Source organism: Lepisosteus oculatus, chromosome 6, assembly GCF_040954835.1.
Source record: "Lepisosteus oculatus isolate fLepOcu1 chromosome 6, fLepOcu1.hap2, whole genome shotgun sequence".
Taxonomy (NCBI): Eukaryota; Metazoa; Chordata; class Actinopteri; order Semionotiformes; family Lepisosteidae; genus Lepisosteus; species Lepisosteus oculatus.
Genome location: NC_090701.1, coordinates 34,391,931 through 34,415,740, shown reverse-complemented (window position 1 = coordinate 34,415,740; position 23,810 = coordinate 34,391,931). Strand labels below are relative to the sequence as shown.

Here is a 23,810-nt window from a genome sequence, read left to right as displayed (position 1 = left end):
GTATTTTGAAATGTATTTTAAAATATGCGCTAAAACATGATATTATCATAACACATCTATACTATGCTAAAAGTTAAATATACTTGCACTGTCTTAATGCATTCCAAACATTATAATACCGCCTGTTTGACTGACAGCTTAAGAACCAGCCCTCTCTGCAGTGCTGGTCAAAAATATAAATATATCCAGCAGCCACCCCCTCCTCACGGCTCTCTCCATCTATACCGGCTGCTGGTGGGCAAGGGTGCCTCATCAGCACAATAATAACGGGACACATGCATTGCTAAAAGACCACTGCCCTTTGCTTTTTCTTCTTTTTATTTCTAAGAGGGGGGCTCCACATTTCCTTTCTCGAGGTTTGTGACTGACAGCTGCACCACTGCATTCAAGGTCAGTATAACAAGTGTTAAGAAAGACAACGAAAAGAAGAAAAACATCATTATCTACTTTGTAATTCAGTGTCATTTGCATCACAAAATAAGCCTCATTTGTATGTATCACACTGTGTCTTCTTGCACCATCCATTTAAAAAAAATGCTTGAAAAAATCTTGTGAAGACATTCAAGCAAAAAAAAAAAGATTCTTATTAAGACTTTCATTGCAATGTCGAAAAACTAGATTTAAATCTTGTCAGTAACAACCGGATATTTGTCAGTGCAGTTAACGAGTCAGCGTTTCGGTTGATTTTCTACGCAATATTCCTAATTCTTACTTTTAAACCGGCTGTATTGCAGGATCACATAGCACTGCAGCAGCTGTATACAGTAATTCAGACCAACTGCAAAGCCTAAAATAGTCAAGGGGTATATGGCGCAGCTGACTTAGCTGTTTCTTCGGAGCTTGTAGTCGTCGCAATCCCATTTAAGTAACTCGCACAGTTGCATGTTGAACAATATAGAAAATGTCCTCGGCTCTTTTTTAAGTGTAAACTATTATTGTTTTGTAGTGATCCCTGTCACTTATTTGCCTCAGTAAAAGCGCTAGTGCTGTCACTTTTTCTGTTGTCATTTTTTGTTGTTTAATGTTTAACAAATACATATAACACATACAGGTATAATATAATACATATAACAAATGCAAATACATTCATGTAGTGAGATAAATGACTTCCCAGGTAAAATAATCAGGTAGTATTGTATTTTGAGATTTTGTCATAGAAAATTAGAAAAAAAAGTTCTAAAAACTTCCGTTAACATTCCAGTAATCATTTAAATTGCACACCATGTGAAGTTCTGCAGGAAAAGGTTTTGAATTGCTTTTGGAGGGGTAATATGTAATAATACACATGTACTAATAATTTGTAGAGAACCACAAGCATTATCTGTGAAACAAGCTAAACTGGAGACAGGAAACATACTGTAGTGACTAGAAATTGTAAAACTGTTGTCTAACACAGGGCATCATTTCAATGCACATGACTGATTTGTGATATTTAACTAGGAATCATGTTAAACAACATACCAAGAGTTTCAAATGACTGAATTCACTGTACATTAAAAAAAAATCTGTGCTAGAACTAATAACTCTTATTCTACAGTGCAGATCCAACAGGTAATTATAAAAATGAGACAACACCTCCTGTTTGTTTAAAGTCTCCACAATTGATCATTGGACACTAATACAGGTTTTAAGTTAATACAATAAAATAATAAATTTTAACTAATGCACATTGCTAGTAAAATCTTCATACTAACACTGATGTCATTCTGTAGATATACAATACAATATTTTTCATATTTGTTTTGCTCTTTTATAATGTTAAGACTTATTGATGCTGTAGAAATAACACTATGTTAGAAACACTAGAAATAACACATATAATGTTCTATACCCTATGGATTTGAAACATGGATTTCATATTCCTAGTTACTAACCTATGTTTCCTAGTAGTTTTTTTTTTTCAGAAATTTATTAAAATGTATCTACATTTATTTTGTTACATACTGGTATCTATGATCTAGTAAATAACATGGAATCACAACTGGCGTCTTCACTCAGAAACCAAATATAAATTAATCAAGGTGTCAACATATTTTTTTTTAGTTTGACATACATTCAGTATTATTACTAGTTCAAGATTAAAAAAGTTGCTAGATAAGCATTTAGCTTATCTATCAACAGGTTTTACACAATTCAGCAAAGGCAGTCGAGATAAATTAGTTTATTTGCCATCTGTACAAGTTCAATAGGATTCTTACTTCGGCTGTTCTCTCAGGACGTGCACAGTACAGCAGATAACACAATACAACAGTCCTTTTAGTCTGTTCAGAGAAGTGTTTGAAAACTAAGTTTAATCTTGAACTGAAAATTAAACTTCTGTAAATATTTGTTGATCTTGTATAACAAATATACATATACATATGCTGTATATGTACATGTGCTTGCAAAACCAGGCAGCTAAAAACAACAAGGGACATCTGTCATACAAAGCTGGATTATGAGGCTTCTAGTGACAAAAATAAAGCACTCTAAATTTATGTTGGCAATTACCCTAATACTTCAGACCCCCTGAATACAATAACGTTGTTATTAATAATATATTTTTCTGAAAATGTTGTTCAGAGCAACAAAATCTATATCCACTGATGCAGCAATTTGAAGATAGTACTGTACTGTATGTTCTTAAAGGTGGTTCTTGAAGGGTGGCCCGACAGAATGTGGACCCAAAACCTTCTCATTACAAGTCCATAACACAAAACACTATATTCTTGCCTATAATGTGCATGCCATAAAATAACAAATATGCTTTATATACTGGTATTCCTTTTTATACAGGTATTCTGGAATTTCTCTCTCTTCTGGTGCCAACATTTCAAAATGGGGATTAAAGCTGCTCTTCCCAAGTATGAGCTGTATTTCTACACCAGTGTCCTGTCCCTTGCACTTCTCTGGGCGACTAGCTGGATTTTCGAAGCATCTAGTGGTAAGTAGAGTTAAAAAAAGGAAAATCCTCCTCATGTTCTTCAACAAGGACTGTTGGTTTCTTCTTTTTATTTAGTGCTTTCAAATTTTTACAGTTCATGTCTTTATTTGAAGCTACATCAGTTTAGCTGTCATGAACATGACTTTGTCTATTCATCTACAGAAGTAGAATAGCGATTTTTTTCTGAAGGAAGAGACTAAACAGACTGCTGTGACAAAAGTATCCATCAAGATTCCTCTAGATCTACCAGCAATGGAAAAATTCAAAGAAAAAGAATTCTGTGGAAGAAAGTCATTGAACTAAAAAGCGTCAAAACATTATCGTGGGTCCTAGAAATCGTCATAGGACTATATCATCTCAAATGTTGCAAGATTTTAATGCTCCTTTATTTCAATTATATGTCAGTTTATTTGTAAAAGAAATAATGGACATAGTTTACAGTATATTATTTTTGTTTGATCAAAATGTGATAAATCTGCAGAAGACGACGAATATTTTCTGTTTCACTTTGGGTTTTCTGTTAAAAAGTACTTCCATCATTGACTCTGCTCATTCGGATTTAGTGTAGTTATAGAGCTCCATTATAGAGCATGATGGCAAAGAAATAAGTTGGTTAATAGTGTGATGTGCAGTAACTTGGCAGTTACCTAAAGGAATATACCTTTTCTCTGAGTTGACCTATGAACATTTTTTTAATCCTTCCATGCAGTTACCTATGGCAGACACCATTAACTAGACCATACAAATTGCACACCTGTGAATACTTTTGTGATATGTCTCCAGTGCTGTGTGTTACATGTTGATTCAATATATTAGAACAGTGACACTCACTGTTTAGAGTCCTGTAGGTCTTATATTGAATTCCAATTCCTTAATAACTTAAGACTAGGAACCAGTTATAGTTCAGACCAATTAAGTCAATAATTGACTGAGTTATGAGGAGAGATTAAATTTAAAGCACAAGAACTTGTGGCTCTCCATGATTAGAGCTGAGGCAGTAGTAAATTGGTTCAATTTCTTCACTGTAGTAGAAGAGTTAGATGAGTTGAAAGACACTTGTTCCTGAAGTAGCATCCAGACGTAGGAAAACCTTTGCAAACCAATTGTATCAATTAAACATTTATGGTGCTTCCTGCGTGGCGCAGCCAGTAACAGTTGAGCTCTATGTCCACAAGTTTAAGCTAGGATGATGGCACAAGCTAACTGTAACCCGAATTCTCTAGGCGACAGCACACAACTGGCAAAGTGCGACTGATGATAGAGTAGGATATTTTGGACAGGTCTCTCTTGACTCTCAAAACACTCTGTCCCCTGCGACCTCCTGAGTGCTAGCAGACATATGGTGCTGCAGGTGAGGGACTCACCTCTCCTCCTCCTCTAGTGTGAAGCTCAGTACAGGCTGTGTTGCCTGTACTGAAAGATGATTGGCACGGGGGTCTTTCTACAACACTTATTGTTCCAGGTGTGCAGTCATGGGGCCCGTATTGTGAGCTAAGATGTGAAAGACATAGAATTTAACATGTGGTGGGTATAAAATAATTTGATTCTAACATTATGAAAAGTGAACATTTATGAGGTCAGTAGGTTCTGCTGAAAAACAGGCCAACCAAACTGACCTCTTTCAATCCAAGTCATGGGGTGCAACAAGGTATTCTGTTTTTTCTTCCAATTTAGCTCTTCAGTTACTGATTTACTTAAACAGAATTAATTTAGACAATAACATAAAAATGGAAGGAATGGTTTTTTTTGTATTGGTCTACTTTGTCATATATTTCACAGAACCAGTATTTACACAAATTCTTATTTGTGTTCAAGTTACATTCTTCAAGTTATTGGTGTAGCCCACTGTTCTGAAGATATTATCTCCTGGTAATTTCTCACTCTCTCAGAAAAAGAAATGAACAAGCTTTAAAGAGTAGGCTTTACAGTAGGGTGGCATGATGGTGCAGTGGTTAGCATTGCTGCTTCACAGCGCTGGGGCTCTGGGTTGAAATCCGAACATAGGGTTGATAGCAGCGTTTAAATGCCGATAGTGTGGGTTTGTTCAAGGTACTCTTCTCTCCATCAGTCCAAAAACTAACTGGTAGGTTAATTGGCTTCTGGGAAAACTGGACCTGGTATAAGTGTCTGGGTGTCTGTGACTGTGTGTGTCCTATGATAGACTGGCATATCATCCAGGATGTACCCCACCTTGCACCCATTGCTTGCCAGGATAGGATGATTCATAAACCCTGGAGGACTGAAGTTGCCCAATCTTGATATTGGGAATAATAACTTACTTCCTTCTCACTAGAGAGTATCATCATGTTTTCATGATTCATGTGATGTACTAAATTAGAAAAATAAATTAATGTGCCTTTTAATTCAGATCCTAAGTTAAAAGTCTCTTTTGTGTTAAAACATGTGGTGAGTAAGCAAATGTACTTAATATTTCTAATAAAAAAAGGATGTGAAAAGCTCACATTTTCACATAAAACAACAAAGGTACATTAAAATCTTATGTCTTCCCAGCCACTGACTCATTGAACACCTTTTGTTAAAAAATGTTCACATTCTGAATTACATTATACTGTTGTGCTAGAAGAACCTTTTTATTATTGGATAGAGTAGACTATGAGGTGAACGAATACAAGCACTCAAAATTGATATCTTCAGAATCACCTATGGAGTACAAAGCTGAGGATAGATATGAAAACTAAGGGAAAGTGCATTAGAATCTGAGAACAAGAAACATTTGTGGGAGTCTGGATCAAGATATCCAACCATGTAACTAAAGCCTATACCATTGTATCTTTCAAAAACCAGCTGGACTAGATTCAGAGATCATTAAACTTTGAAAAACAAAATAAACTAATGTAGATGACTGAATGGTCAGTATACTGTAGTTTAGCTCAGCATCTCATCTGAAGCATAGCACCTCCTACTGAACAGTGTGTTTTAAGTCATACCAACTCAGTCATTTGGAAATTCTGGTCCAGGTTAAAGAGTGCTTCCTACTCTTTTTTTACTGATGTTTACTGATGTTTACTGATGTAACTGATCCACAAGCATTATACTGATCCACAAGCATTATTTGGAGCAGCAACCTGTTTTTTTCTTGGAGATTTCCTATCCCAAAACTGAGCAGGACCAGGCTTGTATAGTTTCTGAGATTTGACAAGTACAGGCTACAGGGTGATAAAATTGGTATCTGACAACTCTCAGCTCCAAGGTTTGATTGCAGACCTGGGTGAATTCCCTGTAAAGCTCACATGATCTCCATTCAGTACTTTTACTGGGTTTTATCCAGATGCATTGGTTTCCTACCATGATCTTAGTCATGCTGGCTGAGTAAGTTGGTATCTCTAAGAGGTTACAGGCAGTTGGACAAGTGATGGACTTGTGCCCTATTCTTCCAGGATAAACTCCAAGTTGCTGCAACCTTAAACAGGAAGATGGAGCTTGCCGATAACAGACGGTTATTCCTGATCAATATGAAAAACTATGGAAAATTTAATTTGCCATTCATTATTTGAAGTTTATTAATACAATGAATGTCTCCTATTGAAAACATTGACATACTGTATGTGGGCATTTCTACACTGTTTATGAAGTTACAACAAATGTTCAGAGCTGCCATAGAATGTTAAATAAGTAGAATGCAATATGAGGAGTACCAACCCCTAGGCCATGATATGTAACTCTGAGCCAGAAAGTAACCAGATTATAGGAGTGCATCTTGGCACTCTGTCATCATTATTGACTTCTGGAACCCTTCTGGGCTCTTAGAATATACCAATGGTCCCCTTTCAGAGAAGCCTGCACAGTCCCAGAACCAGTCCATCACAGATATAATGAATCATTATATTCCATTTCTTCTTCAACTTCTGCAGGTCGACTCTTCAGGTCTTTAATCCACAGGAGAAAACAGAACTGTAATTCTTCACACTTCATTGGTCTTCTTCCAAAAAAAAGATTCAACATTCCCAGGTTCATGCTAACACTGAACTGGGCTCATCCTCTTAATAAATGGCCATTTAGTAGGAAGATATGTCCCTCATTTCCTCAGAGATATACAGTACCAGCAAGCTACACTGGCTTAACCCCATTGGCACCCAGTCTCCAACTATAATCAACCACTCTACCACTCTACCACTCTTCAGAGCAGTATGGAGGATTCATATTATATCCAAGAATAAAAAGTTACTAAATTCACCCTGCATCCTTCAATCACCTATTTAACTCACTCCAAAACAAACTCATACTTGCAAGTTTCATCATCTCTTAAATCATTCAAACATCATCTGGGTTAGAACTGGAGGGTGCTGATATTAAATCATAGACATCCATTATCAACTCCTAACCTAGCTAAACTCTCACCCAGCACTGCAGGAGCTAAGATACAGCCAAAAGCTGTATGGTCACCTGGCTGCTATTATAACCATAGATTAAATCCTGTGGAATGTGGAATTACTCACTGGACCAATCAAGTTCGTACTAGTGGCATTCCAGTCACACAAGGCACTAATCAGGCAATCAACCCTGTGTGTCCAGTTTTCCCTAACGAGGGAGGCCCTGGCCAAAGCCTTGGCTTGCACCACCACACGCAATCAAATTATGCTTTAATTGTGAAGGATATTGCATATGTAGACTTCAGTGATCATTGATACAATTTTAATTAAAATTCCTATTTTGGAAATAACTTTCAGTTTTCTCTGTAGGTCTACTTGTCAAGTGGCATGCTATGATGATTTGAAAGATGCAGAATTATTCCAGATTGTCTGTATAATCCGAAGACTAAGGAAGGTGGCCTGGAAGAAGAATTCTTCTAGACTTAGAAACTTCCTGGAAACATCTAAAGATTTGGCACTGAACAAAAATGGAATAGATTAGCAAAACTGTGGTTAAATATTTAAATAATTGAATCATTTAAAGTAAACAAAGAACTCTTCATAAACTCGTATTTAAAATGTCTTAGTATAATTGTAAAACATGGAAAATAACATTTATATTTAAATATAAAGTGAAATAAAACACAAGCTTTTTTACAGTAGTCATTATTCCTAGGAAGCTGTGATAACCCTGGCTTTTCTAGAACATCCTTGGAGATGCCCTGAACCGGCATAATCTACAACACCTTGTTGAATATTGTTTTAAAATGCAGGCATTTTTTAAAAGGATGATTACTCATAATTCCATATTTCATCATGACGTCCACCTTTGTTGATATATTTTTGTTTATGCTGTAGAATTGTTGTCTAGCACAGGTATGTGGTTTGGTTGCCACTGTTTAACATGCATGGTCATATGATGAGTCATTGCCAATTCCCTTGTTGAGGAAACCTTTGCTTTTTGGTATTCTTGAGTAAATTGAAATTTCTATTCCTACCATAGAAGTGTAATACACATCAGTAATAAAAAGCAGGGTCGGAGAATTGCATTATGGTCAATTGCATCGATAGCACCCTACTGATTAAAATAGTTTTTGGTGGTTTTTGCTATGATTTCTGAGTTATTTTAATCTTTTTCAAATTTCTTAAAATGTGAATGAGTGTGCATTGTGCAAGGTATCATCTTTGTGTTTGATGCAGGGGTTTTCCACCGATGCAGCTGACCTATGCAATATTTTATGTTCTAGCCATTAGACAAGGACACATAGTGAGAAATTGTACTGTACTTCAGGAAAACACTATAAGAATATAGTCTTTAAAAGTACTGGATACTGTTTAAAAACTGGATATTTGCAACTCAAACCAGGTGTTTATGTGGGCAATTAAAACTTAATTGCTAATTTGCAAAATCACTTAACGTAACAGTATGAATCACCAAGTTTTTTGTGCAATCTGTTGTGAATGTGTTTTGATAAAGTGGCTCTGAGGATTTTATTCCTTAACAACAATAGGGCCCGGTTGTAGAGAAGGCTTGACAATATGCTGCCAACAGGAGGATCAACATAATTGTGTTCTCCCGAGACGATGTTTTTGGTTTAAGTCATAAAACAGCTTTTTACAATTCAGATGGAAGTGTTGTGGTCTGCTTTCTAAGGCAGGATAGGCTTTTGTGTTAATCGGAAACAAAAAATAATTGATTTTGACATTCATCAACTCTTTTGCTCTGGCCTAACTGAAAAAGTTTTTCAAGCTAAAAAAACATGCATATGATGCACAGAAAATAAATTCAGAAAAGACCATACTGGAAGACAAAGAGTTAATTCTGAGTCTGCCACTTAAATTTCAGAAAATATGAACAGGAAGGCATTCAGGGAAAGTGTCCAACCCGGATGGTATTACTTCGGTAGAAAAATGGTGAGTGAACTATGTATAATACATAATTTCTCTTGGAAGGAGTTGATTTTTTGTAGATCTTTATTTCTATATAAGATATTGAAATAACATTAAAATATGAATTATATAAGATAATTTATAAAATGTAATGGTTATATGTTTTAATTGGTAATTTCGAGTATATTACATTTTACAATTTTCCAAGTATTCAAAGTTAACCCAAGGGACTTTCTCAAAATGAAGATGAAACACAAACCAGAGTGCACAAGTGGAAACTCCAGTTTATGTATGTATTTCACATATTATATATTTTTGTTTTTTGCATCTCTTATAGGATGTAGCTGATTTTGAATGGGTGATGTGGTTTACAAAGTTCCGGAACCATATTGTCTTCGCTCTCTCCGGTCACGTCATCTTTGCTAAGATCTGTTCCCTTATAGCGCCTCAGGTGGGTGCAGAATTCCTCTGACTTGAAACATTTAGTTTATTCTTTCTTCTTGAAAACAGGCGCAGGTAAATTTGTGTCCAAGGAATAAGAGTTCAGCACAGCTGGACCTAGTCAGAATGTGAACAAAGACAAAGTCTTGCTCTGGACAAAATGATGTTAGGGACAGAGGAAGAAACGTAATCTTCACTTTACTCTGTACAGTACTTGATGATTGTCAGGACATTTCAAAGTGTTTGGAAGAATGAATTGATTCAGACAGCAGTCCAAATGTAGTCTCCAATACCTATTATGCCGTTTTGATTGAACTAAGATGTTAATGTCTTAATTCAACTGAAGTATCACCCAGCTGGGTAATATTTGGGTTTGGAAGTTCATCACCTTGTTTTCTCTGTGGAACCTGCAATCCACAGAGAATAATGCAGGATCACAACCACCACAGTGAAATACAGAAGGTCAATCAGTCCTGGAGCTGCTACAGTAACTGTGAAGGCTTGCTAGGAATGCGGAATTCTCCATACTCAGCGAATGGGATTCTGCAAATACTCTGCAAGTCCTCCTTGGCAGAAGATGATGTACTGTACCACCTTGGATATCTCAGTGACTTTTCTGGCAGATGCAGGCTGTAGTAGAATGAGATATCCAATCTTCTTTCCATGATTTCCAGGCAATTGTATCAGGATATGTGTGGAAGCTGGTGCATAGATATCTTCCTTTCCCAGCACACTCTCCAAGTCCTTGGTGACCAGGTAATGATAGCAAGAACAGGACAGTGATGCCAAGAAGCTCATAATCCATCTTGGAAGCTGCTGTTACATGGAAGGGTCATCAAGCACGTGGGATGAGACAGAAATGCAATTCGGCAGCTCTAACTGTGACTGATCAACCCTTTTTAGAATCTGTTCTATTCAGAATTAGTCTGGAAAAGGTGCACTTAAAACAGTCTTCTTCACCACTGCTGATTGGATAGCTACGTGCAGTGGAATAACCTTTCTGTTGTAAAAAAATACTCCTGTAAATTGGTCTCACCAGTCATCTTTGGGTTCATGGAAGACAGTCGTCCTTGGTTGCAAAGGATATTCTATGAATGAATGGTTAACATTAATATATAAAATATAACATTAATATATTTCCCACATCTTTAATGATCTAAAGAAACCTAACTGATGTGAACCTCTAGAACAAGAAGACGAGGCCTGTAGTTCTAAGAAGGCATAGGGAAACACAGAGAATGTTTTTGTATAAGGAAAATCACTGTATTTGAAAAGAAACTGTTGAAAAGGATGTGTAATTTATACCTCTCTCTCTTTAAATCTTTATTTCTGAAATTTGCATTAACATATAAAATGGCTTCGCTATAATTTATAATAAAATAACGAAAGAATGCAAATTTCAATTAGAAGTCAAAAACATCTGCCTGCCCATACTAAAAATGTTAGTATACTGTATATGTTAGTTAATAAGTCTCAACATTGAGATTTATGGGCAACTTTTCTATTTACATGAGATGTAAACTTGCGGTCAATATAAGTTACAAGTTCTTTTAAGTGTCTGCTGTTATGTAATTATTTATCAATCAATGTCATAGACAGAGTTTAAAAGTAGCATTGAGTGCTAGAATTGAATGTTAGAAAAGGCAAGGTCATGTATTTAGTCTCAAATACAAACACAGATGAATAATCCTCTTAATATAGCAAATGAGCTGTAAAACAGTCAACATGAGACAATACCTGCTGTCTGTCGCTGTTAGTTTCATATCCAACTTAAATACCAATTCATCAACACATTATGTTTGTTACGTGATATAAGATTAAGATGACTTTATTGTCCATATACAATTTCTTGTATTAAGAATTTGTCTTTTCGCATACCCCAACTTGCTCTTCATGAGACACACAGACAGAGAGTGAATCTTGGGGTCAGAGCGCAGGGTCATCCATTTATATGGCACCCCTGGAGCAGTTTGGGTTAAGGGCCTTGTTCAGGGGCCCAACAGAGTAGGATTCCTCTGCTGGCTGCAGAATACGAACCGTCAACCTTCCAGCCACAGGCGCAGATCCTTAGCCACAAAGCTCCCCTTTCAAATAAAGATTTGAAAGATAATTTTAAATCTTGGAACCTTTGCTGTGGTATATGGTAAATTGTTGGTAAAGCATTAGCACCTTTGCTAAAAATATAACTTTTAGAAAGTTCTCTGTAATTGAATCTCCCTGAGAACATTTCACTAGCTATCACAAAAAAAAACTTTGCTATCAATCATATAAGGCAAAGCAGAATATCCTGCCCACTGAAAAAAAGCAGTATTCTCTCAGGAAATCACATAATATAAACTGTAATCTAAATAAATCATATTGGTAAATAAGAAAAAATAAAGTTGCTTTATGTCTGCTTGTGATTTCAACTTTGTTGTTTTAGGTTGGAGCTTTTTTCTATAATGATATTCTTTAGATTCTCCACAGTAAGAAATCCCTTTAAACAAACTTTGTTCATGTTCGATTTTGCAAATGTAATAGAAATTCATTGAAGGCTTAGATTTTAGCCCTGTCTTATAAACCTCCTAATATTTAATGTAAAAATTATTCCTCTTCCCCACAGCACAGATCCATCCTTTACATGATCTATGGGATGCTTGCTGTCTTCTGTACCATGGGACTGACCTACATGATGTTGATTTTATCCCACTGTGTCCTGCTCTACAGCCTTGCACTACCCAAACAGAAATGGCTGTGTTTTGCTGGTGGCCTCATTAGCCTGGCTACTTTCAGAATGGAGCCTTGTAGTTCCTGGCAGGTGGGTCATCTGCATGTAACTTTCTAAAGTAAACTTCATTTACTATAAATCTAATTTATTTCTCTCATATGATTCTTACACCTTATTTTCTTACATTAATGGGATCATTAAGGAGAATGGAGACACATTACAATTTTAAAAGAATTCTGTTTTTTTCTTCTGTTTAGAGTACAGATCAATGTTTTGGTATTTTTTTTCTCTAGAGTGGATTTGTCTCTGGTACTTTTGAACTTCATGATATTCTGTTCTATGGAGGAAGTGGGTTTACTATCATGCGCTGTATGAGCTTTGCCTTGGAGAATTATGAGAAGAAAGATGGGAATTACACCTTTCTGGACCTGCTCAAGTACAACTTCTACCTCCCCTTCTTCTTCTTTGGACCCATAATGACTTTTGATAAATTCCATGTTCAGGTGGGTGATAGGATGGCTGATCTCACACCTAATAATGTGTCATATTGTACGATTTGTGTAACCAACATGTGGAACTTTTTGTCCTCACCTTCACAAAAATGGTGCCTTTCCCCGTCCACCAACTACCGTATACTCACTGAATATTTGTTTTCTTGGTCTTGGAGCCATTTTGAAAAATAAGTATGAAGGAATTTCTTGGAACTCTATGTTGGGTTATATCAAGCTCAAATGATTGGGCTGAAATTTGAAGGCATTGACAATCTTTTTGTCAAGGCTTAATCAATTATATCTTCTCGGACCATTATAGAGTACTTAAAAAAGAGGTCCCCTGAAAGTATTTAGTAACATTTCATGTTCTCATGGTGCAGTTTTACAGTACAGACATAAGGATGAAATAGTTTATTAGTTTTCTTGTATTGCTGTTCAAAATAAAGCAGGCTACCACTGTAAATGTATTCTGCTTAATAATCTTAACAAGACATGGTGTTATGTCCTCAGCTATTATCCTTGCCAGGCAGTTTTTGCTATAGCAGAAGCAGCTGTATCACCTACAAACACATATCCAGTATCACACATACTGTATACATGACCCATCAGGCTTCTTCAGAATCACTCAGGGAAGATCATGTGTACGTACTGTAGTCATCTCATTTACTGCATTGCAGAAAATGCTCTGTCATTTACATCAGGGAGAAAGGAAGGAGCCTACCATTTCAGGGAGCATGTGAGAGCAGTGAGGATCAGAGATGGGAGATTAGCCTACCATTTCACATCTCCTGGTCATAATTTTCACTGACCTCTCTGGTTTGAACACACTTTCTCACTTACTCAGTGTTGTTTTTTCTTCTCATTTGTCAGTGCAGTATCAACATTTACTTGTTCCTTCTCACGGTATTTAACAGGGAGTCGTTTAACCTCCCTCATTACCTTGTCCACATAAACAAATTTGGTTGTTTTGACACCTGTGAGAATAGATGTTAATAGTGTGTAATTAGATATCTCTGTCATCTATCACACGTCATCATATCACTATTGCAGTTCTCTATTTCATCACTGACAGTATTACATCATAGATATCTGCTCTGATAATGTTTAGGCTGGAACATTTACTGGTTGTTGTTGTCCATTTTTTGCATATAGAATGTAAAAAGGAAACAACTTGAGATTATCCAAAACAAATGTTTTAAGATAAGCAGTATTAATCCTGACCTTGTGAAAATCACTTCACGTCATCATATATAGCTATAGTAGGAAAAATGTTTTTTTTTTTTGTGATTATCAGGCTAATAACCCCAACTTGACTCGAAAAGAGAGAGAAATGTGGAATATCAGGGTCCATGCACTGGTACACTTGGGAGCCATCATTGTGGTGGATGTGTTTTTCCATTTCCTCTACATTCTGACCATACCTTCTGACATGAAACTTGTGAAGCAACTTTCGGACTGGTCGCTAGGTCAGTGACTGATCTCTTAAAGTAGAATTTGTGAGTATACTTACATTGAACATATTGATTGAGGTTTATCAAGGGTGTACTGTATATTATTTTATTACTGTTATTGTTAGTTGATTTAATGTTAAAAATAGAATGGTATCCCTTTCATTGTTTTTTTGTTTGTTTTTTCTTCCAACAAGTATCTTTTCTTGTTTTTTGTGGTTTTAATATTCACCGTGCGAGGAAGCCTAACTTCTTCTTCTTCTTGATATTAATCAATATGCCTTTTCTTGTAAAACAGCTGGCTTGGCTTATTCTAACTTGGTGTATGACTGGGTGAAATCTGCAGTGATGTTTGGGGTCATAAACACTGTGTCCAGGCTTGACCATCTTGACCCACCTCAGCCTCCTAAATGTATCACCATGCTCTATGTCTTTGCTGAAACGTAAGTGTTCTCCTTTGGGGTTACATTTACTCATAATCTCATTCAAATATACCATTCATCATCTCTCGGGACAGTGTTATCATCATTGACATCTTCAAATGTGATTCCTATAATTAGTCCAGTACCATTTATGGCCTGCTTTATCCAACAATGGTCAGGAGTTACAATGATACCAAAACCACATTAAGCTCATAGATGTCTTAATTTAATTGAACTGCATTTACTCTATCTATACAACTTATAATAATTTCCATACACCGTGCAATCATGTCTGCAATTTGTACAGACAAAGCAAAAATAGATTCATAGATTTTTTTTGCTCATGCTTAGCTTCTCCTAAAATTGAACTAGCAAAATTACATTTTAATTGGCCATAATCCCACAACTCAAAATAAACAATAGCTACACTTTGCTCTGATTGTCCATTATGTTCATGTCCACCATCTCTTCCTTTTATCATGGCCCCCTGAAGAATGTACAGCAGGATATTCTGACCTGGACATTTGATCATTTTCAACATGCCATCTGGTGGCATTCCCCACAGTCACTCAGAGATCTGAACTCTGAACAGATCTCCAGGAACAACAAGTCAACAAGTCAAGTATCTCTGAGGCTTTATAAGCTCTTTAAAAATAAAGTTAAGCCCAGTAATGCTACCAGCCCTGGAGAGAGATATCACTACGACCGCCTAATCTCGAATTTGGAAAACTGTTAAACACACCCCGAGTGCCAGTTCTGTGCCCATCACTGTTCATTGGATTTTATATTCCTTTCAAGACTGAAATCACAGTTGTTTCATATGCAGTTCCAGTTGTGCAACTGATCAACCATTTACAGTATGTACCACTGCTTAGGGGAGTCCCATTCAAGATCTCTATGCCTTTGTTAATTGTGCTGCCTGAGAGTCTCCTTCGTTCATTTTTCATTCTTATTCTCTTGCAATTTATTGGGACAGTTTGAACGATGACACAAATGGCCTTAACATTCAAAACCATTTGCTACGATATCATATTAATTTTTATTATTAATGGGAAAGTCTCCTTCCTGTCCAGTCAATAACTAATCATTATTTTTTAACTTTTTCATTTTTGTATATGTTAGATCTGAGTAGTAGAATGGTGAGAATAAATTCACTGCATCTAACCTTACATTAGCTAATGCATTTTGTAAAAGCTCACACATTCTTTTTCCCTTAATGGAATGTACAATCTACTGCATATTATGTTAAAGTACAGAATTTCATATACTGTACAGTATATGAGAGGAAATCTAGTGCTGCTAAAACTCAAATCCCTTTTGTTTCCTTTACAGACACTTTGATAGAGGAATAAATGACTGGCTGTGCAGGTAAGTAAAATGATAAAAATTACCCAATTCTGTAATACATAAAATTCTACAAAATATGCAATAATACAGCTTTTGTTGCCTCTTTTCTGATCAAAGGCTGACGCTATATATTAAAAATGAAGCCTTTGGTATGATCTGGTCAGGGGATAGTTTTTTTTTTTCTAATGACCAAGCTATAGGGTGGTTCTGAGAAGTAGGCTCATCAGTGCTATAACATACAGTACTATAGAATAAATCAAAATGACCAAAGCAAAAAAGATCAGTTTCAGAATTAAAAGGTTTGTCTTACAGATGTTCAGTGGGAAATAACCTAGAAGGTTAATTTGGAAATGAAGTGGTATGTACAGTATTTACATACAGGTATAAACATATTTGTTGAGCTCTTGAAATTCATATCTGATGCAGGTGGCATGGTGGTGGGGAGTGTTTGTACCTCACAGCTCTTGGGTCCTGGGTTTGATTCCGGTTATGGGTGCCTTCTGTGTGGATGTTGCATGTTCTGTGTTCTTTACATATTTATGTGGGCTTTTGCTGGGAGCTCTGGTTTTCTTTCACTTTACAAACACACGCTGTGTAAAGTAGTGGGTGTTTCTTGTGGATAGGTGTTGTGTCCTGTGATTGACTGGTGTTCAATCTATAGTGTAGACCCACTTTGGTTTCTAACTTTTAGATAGAGGATGGATAAAAGCTGATTTTTTTTCGCTACCCTTCAGAAAAAAGGTACTCTTAGAATACCGAACAGGCCTTTATTTCTTACTGATTTTTCAATAAAACAATTATTATTGCATTTTGAGCTAATTTGACACTCAGAAGTATCCATTCCAAATCTTTAAAGTTCAACTCTCATTACTGTATGTCTGTGAAAATCTCTATCTATGTCTGTGGAAGTAAAAGAAATACCAACAATTTAGAACTGAGGTTCGGGAGGCAAATTAGATCCAAATCTCACACACTTCTGCTCGCCTGTATATGTAAGTCTTGCACCCAAGTATCTTTCCTTCAAGAATCTCTCACACCCTCCTTGCTTCCCTATCTACACCCTTTTAGCAGTTCCCTAGCTCAGTCCTCGCAATAATGAGGGGTCTGTCCTCTCAGTTAGGCTGCCATACCCTTAGATAGGTGAGCTATACAAAAAACTTCATACTGTACATAATGTATTCATCTCTATATCACATTTATTAGGATCTCACCGAACTATTGAAATCAGAACAACTGAAGATTTTATAATGCAAGCTTCAAAAGTGAGAATAACATAAAACCAAGCTCTTCTTTTGCCTGACATGAATATCTTAAATGTATAGTACATTCTCTCAGTTTACAAAGCATATGTGTGTGTAATCCATCAAAGAAAATCCTAAATTCCATTTTAAAAAATGCCATTTTAATCGACAGGTATGTGTATGACTACCTTGGTGAAAACCATGACAACATTTTCAAGGAACTAATGGCTACTGTATCAACTTTTGCCATCACTACGCTGTGGCTGGGTCCATGTGAGATTGTGTACATCTGGTCTTTTTTCAACTGCTTTGGCCTGAACTTTGAACTGTGGGTGGCAAAATTTTTCCAGCTGCAACCATTTGGCTCAATAGAGGTGAGTAGTTAATGAAGACCTTTATGTTTCTTTCAGTCAGTCTTGGTGCCAAGAAATACAAACACTTGCCCGGCAGTGTTCAAAACAGGTTGAGATATTTATGATTCAGAGCGATTCCTGTGAGTACACATGTACAAATTAAGTGAGGTTTCTAATTTGTCTTGTGGTAAAGTCCCATCTAATCAATGTAAATAGATTCTATGATTGGCTGCAGTCCTTTGCATAATGAAGAATTTTGAAGCAATATAGAAGTGCTAGTTTTTCAAATGTTTTGCTTCTTTTAACATTTCTTAAAATTTCAGCAAAATCATTATGACCAAAATACTACTAATGTTTGCTAATCTCAACATACTTTCATTACTTTGCTACATAAACGTTTCTGTCCCTCATGTAATTCTTTTCAATCCAGACACATAATCCACACATGAATTCGATGGAATGAAGGTACTAAAGGCTACCATTTTATAAAACAATTAGAAAATTTGAAAGTAATCTTCAATTGTATTGAGTCATTATCAAGAATAAAACGACACTATAATGAGGGTGATTCCATAATTAAAGATATTTAGAAAGAAGGTTGTTTTGCCACCTACCACCCACTGTATATTCTGTCTCTTGTGCACCTTCAAAGTTATTATTCCTACAAAGTCACAGTTTGCTCACTTCTTTGTCTCTGGGCTCCTCAACTTTCCAAGGACTTCTGACTGTACTGTATATTAGGTGACCAAACCTTTTCAATGGTAGCCTCTTGTCTCTTCACGACAAATATTAAATACTGTATTCAGCCTCTACTGAAACTCACCCCAATGGCCTTCAATCCTTAAACTATTTCTTTTCTTTCTCAATTTCACATTTATAATTGGTTTTACTGTATTTTTTGTTCACTGTATTTTTTTATATGTATAAAGTGCCTCAAGAGTGTTCTGCATTAAAAAGCACTATACTGTATAAGAAAAAGAGTTGATTGGTTGACATATTATAGAAAAGACAAGCCTTTAGCCCCTATACTGACACTTTACAACTATAGATGAGATAGCAAAGAACTTTAAGTTTGAATATTCAGTAGGAACAATCATGGCGGTTATATTTTTATTTTAATGGTAATGAAGATTTGAAAGAATCATATTTGGCTGTATTCACTGCTGTAATATGAAAGGTAATTTTAAAATTATACATTTATCTTTGAACACGGGACAGTGTGTTGATATACTGGCTATGAAATGTAAATGTACAGTACTAAAATTGCAAGCCATTGTTTCTGCTACTACACATACTATACTACTACGGAAGCTATTAGTACAAGTGCTATGACAGCTAAGAAATTCAGCATTAACTTTGCTATATTGTGAACTGTTTGTAATTATCTTCTGCCCACAGAAGGCAATGTCTGAAGCCATGTCTCGCAGGATCAGAGGAGTGTTTAATGCAGCAAACTTCTGGGCTATTATTCTCTACAATGTCCTGTCCCTCAACAGCCTGGCGTTTGCCAAACTGGTTGCTAACCGACTTATCATCAAAGGTATTATCTTTCCCCTTAAAAATGTGTTTACTGTTTATTACATTTGTTCCTTCACTTACAATACTCATGCATAAGGCCATTTACCTCACAGGTAAGGATCCTACATTTTCTGACTGCAATTTCTGCTGCTGAAATCATGTTGATCAAGTGTAACTGTTCAGATCAAGTCATCAGGTCCAAGTATCAGTTTGTTAGTGGACACAATTGAGGGGAGACATTCTTAAAGCTATTTTAAGGTAATTTTCAATTAGTCTCCTCATTCAACACATCACAACTAACAGTTAACTGAAACAACAAAAAAATTATGAGCAGTGGTTAACAAGGTTACATTCCCTGATATTTAAATTAGTGTTACTGATGGGTGAAACACTCCTGAATCTTCACCTTTAAACAGACATCCCAACAGTACATTTTTACTGAGTGAACAATTCATGTGTTTCTGTAATTAAAAATTCAGTTCCTATGGCTGCAGCACATCTTTACCAACTAGCATACTGTAGTTAACAGTTTTAGTAAAAATATATAGTAGCAGCATTCATTGTGAGTTATGATTGTTAAAAGATGCTTTTCTCCTTAACCATCAACATGACTGAAGCAATGTGTAGGGGAAGGGAAAATAAATCTTTAAAAATTTAGAAGAAATTCTCTATTACAGCAACAATCCAGGGAGACATTTGTATAGCAGGGCAATTTCAGTGAAGCACCTTACTTGAGGGTACAACACCCGCACATAAACAGGAAACAGTCTGGAGGCCAGAGCCCTAACCTGCTAAAATGTTTTTTAAAAGGTGAATGACTGGGATTTAGCTTTTCCTCTCAATCCAGCTAGTAGCTAGTTAGCTACTTTCCCTTGGCAGACTCTTTAAAACATCTGTCATAGCCTAATATTTCACCATTGGTCTTCTGCAGCTTTTCCATTCAAAAGAAAAACATTGTAGAAAGGTAAGAAACATACAAACACTATGAAAAAATGTTTGTTTTTGTAACCCAGAAAGTGTGTTTTGGAAGTCTGAGGCCATCTTAGTTTTGTATTATTATTGATTATAACACAAACTTTAATAATAATAATAATAATAATAATAATAATAATAATAATAATAATAATAATCAGTATCATCCCCACCATAATTTTCACTCAACCAGATAAGTCAGTTGAAAACACTCTCTCATTTACGATGATGACCTGGCTGAGTCGGCTGCCAGAAATGACATATCTGCTTCTTGCGCTATAAGTAAGGGTGAGAGCACATGAAATGTTGTCCTTTCTCCCCTCAGAAGATCATTTGAAAGAATGTGATGGTTTTCTGATGACTGATCATTCTCCACAGGCTTCCCATTGTCCACTCTGTCTGTCCTGTTTGTCACCTACTGTGGCGTGCAGCTCATCAAGGAGCGGGAGAGAAGGCTGGCCCTGCAAGAGGAGGGAGCCGCAAAGGAGAAAGCCGAATAATACCGACCTGGTTGTCTGCCTCTTGACTACTGAATTCCAATTGCACTTTGTGGAACTACACTGTCTCTTCTGCGAAATCTCAATCTAGGGTCACTATGTATGGCTTTATTGAGTCCATATTGAAAATATAACGCACACCTACTGTGCATCATTCTGAAGTGCACTTGCTGTACATAAATGTTGTGGGCCCCTAAATATATACCACTTGATGCATTTATTTTTTTTTTAACATAAAGTAATGAAGATGTCAGTCGTTGGCTTAAATATCTGCCATATACTCTATAAATTAAAAGTAATATATTAAAGTTTATGGTCTGTGTGTGTGCATTGTTTTATTTTTTATTTTTAATGGGGTGTGATGGTAGTGAGCACTGCCATCCCACACATCTTGGGTGCTGGGTTGGGTGCTTTTGTGGGGGGGGGGCACCATCTGCGTGGAGTTGCATTTTCTTCTCATGTTCCTGTTAGTTTTTTTCAGGTAATCGCCCTTCAAAGACATGCTAACTAGGTTAATTGGTTTCTCTTAATTGTCCCTGTGTGTGCCCACCTTGTGATGGGCTTGTGCCCAGTCCAGGGTATAGTCTCACTCTAGATGGGCTAGTTTGGACACCAGCTTCTCATGACCCTCTATTATTGGATAAAGCAACTAGGAATAGTAGAAAGATAATTTTATTACTTTATGTATACAGATCTATTGCGCATGCTTTTTTCTGCTTATTGCTGTATACTGTATGAAGTTACATCACAGTAAATGACACATTAAGTATTTTACACAGACTCAGAGTAGTCTATTCTTGCTTACTGTAAATAGCTTGGACACTGGAACAAGTGAGCAATTTTGATAAAATAACTTTAGAATTCTATGCATGGAACCAAACTTTGCAAGGAGAACTTAAACCAGCATAATTTTCTATATTAATCGCAGTAAATCACAATCATTGCAATGCAGGCATCTGTCTGAGGTTTAAGATTCAGCTCACACATACTGAATATATACTGTAATATGTTTAGCATAAAATCTGGTACTACAGTACTTGTGGTATTTTTCACATATTTCTGTTCTTTACTTCATACTTCTTCAGTAAAGTGAAGTGTTTTTCTGCAGATTTAGATATTGGTCATGATATTGAATCAAAGTTTTATCCACACACGCACACATTCTCTTATTCTGAATAACATTTAATGCCAGCTTTTTCTTTGCTGCAGGCTTCTTGCTGCTATTCAATAGAAAGACTTCAGGACATGATTTTGGACATTGCTTAAAACTGAAAATAGATTTAGCACAATGAAGTTTTCATGTGTTCTGTAAAAAACATATGACACTGTACTCTTCTTGTACTTTGTGATGCTATTGCAGCTGTTAGGTTCAGGCTGAGTTGTTATGAGTGAGATAAGATTAACCGTACCTTTTAAATCCTGGTGTAATGGTACTGAAACCTGTGTGATTCAGTCTTGAATATTATTTATGTGATGTTCTGGCCTACATTAAGGTTTGAAAGATGATAGGTTGTCTATAAATATGTCTGAGTAATCTTGTATTCCCTCCCATCATTACTCACTTTAAGGCACATTATTAAGCTCAGCTGAAATGAGCACATACCACTATTATTCTGTTTAATGCTTGAACAATTGTGCTGCAATAGAAAAGAGGCTTGACTCACAGACCTATCATTCAGACTCAAGCAGTACATTCAGGTTTAATTTATCTTCAATAACGTTAAATTGGACTTTAAATGTGGTTACAACACACCAGATGACCACTAGCAAAAGGGAGAAAAACATTTTTTACATATTCTATTATATAAGTGAACAGAATGAAAAGAAAAAGTCTGGTGTAGACTCACCACATGATTTGCCATTTGGCTATACTTCATGGAGGAGTTCATGGTTACCAATTAACACACAGTAGAAGAGAATAGGGAATACTGTCGGCCCCCGTTAGAAACTGTTGTATCCCCACAATTCATTAATGTGGCAAATTTGAAGCGAACTAATTTTATGTGGGCTATTGCACTCCTACACATTACACAGCTTGTGAGAACAAAACTGTTGCATGCATTTGGAGATCATCACATTTAACTGAAGGTTTCCCTCAAACCTGATATATAGATCAAGCCCTCAATCACGATATATTGATCTGGTGCCCAGGCTGTTGGGCACCAGATTTTGAAGTTGCTATCTGACATGTTTCTGTCTTGAACAGTCCACATCTTACTGTATGTACAATGTTCTTCCACAAATAATGCAGATGGTGTTAAGACTTGGCTTGTATTTTCCCCTTATATACTATATGCATCTGCTTGGTCGCAAGAGTACGCTGCTCATGGATGCTTCAGAAGATTTATGGAAGATTCAGAAGGCCAGCACACTTTTACAAGCATCCTGAACATCACAGATAATCAGAGTAAACCATACTGTCAGTACCTTTTCACAATCAGCACCATCCAATTTAGAGGGATATAATTGCATTGCAGTGTGATAGTGTTATAGGGCAAGTACAGTAGATTAACAGAGCTTTGAAATGGTACTCACCACATAGAAAAAATGTTAAAACAGGAATGTATAACTCGAAGATAAATTATCATTCCTTTAGTATTTGTGCTATTTTAAGAAGTCAGCTTGTTAACTAATGAGATATTTATGTTTAAAACATGAGCTTTTGTGATTAGAATACTTTTTGGAGATTGGAGTGTATACAGTAAATGAACCTCATTAGAAAGGGAAACAGAGCTCACAGCAGTACTGTATAATTGTAAATGCAAGTGGAATAACTACAGTATATGCAGCATTTATGCAAAAAAAATACAACTAAAAGATTTATGTGCCTTACTAATCCATTAAGTTCTGTGTAAAGGTAATAGTAAAGTGACACTAAGTCATCTTCATATGTACAACTGTTTTACAGCCAGTTAATGTTTTCAACATTGAATCTTAATGCAAAGGGATAAGGGAGGGTGAACAGTTTTTTAACAAAAATGTTGCACACATTTATAGTTCTTAATTAGTTCTAATTATTTTAAATACCACCTTTGCTCCATAAAACACAAAGAGGAAAACACAGGAAAATAACTTAAATTAGGATTAGCGTCTTTTGATCACTTCAGGTATGAGGTCAAATCAATGAAAAACTAAAAACTGATGCTGGCATCTTTAAAGAAACAGCTGGATGTGATCCTCGCTTTAATTA

At 36.1% G+C, this 23,810-nt stretch overlaps 1 protein-coding gene across 1 annotated transcript; it reads left to right on the top strand.

Annotated features, from left to right (window-relative positions):
- The first annotated feature begins 187 nt into the window (after positions 1–187).
- hhatlb (hedgehog acyltransferase like, b) lies at positions 188–20,933 on the top strand. Its single transcript, XM_006634258.3, has 12 exons — positions 188–390; positions 2,776–2,923; positions 9,140–9,207; positions 9,521–9,634; positions 12,227–12,421; positions 12,625–12,834; positions 14,117–14,288; positions 14,569–14,713; positions 16,025–16,060; positions 17,453–17,654; positions 19,032–19,173; positions 20,502–20,933. Exons 2-12 carry the CDS (start codon positions 2,818–2,820, stop codon positions 20,621–20,623), a joined length of 1,512 nt encoding a protein of 503 aa, XP_006634321.2. The 5' UTR covers positions 188–390; positions 2,776–2,817; the 3' UTR covers positions 20,624–20,933.
- Positions 20,934–23,810: the final 2,877 nt, after the last annotated feature.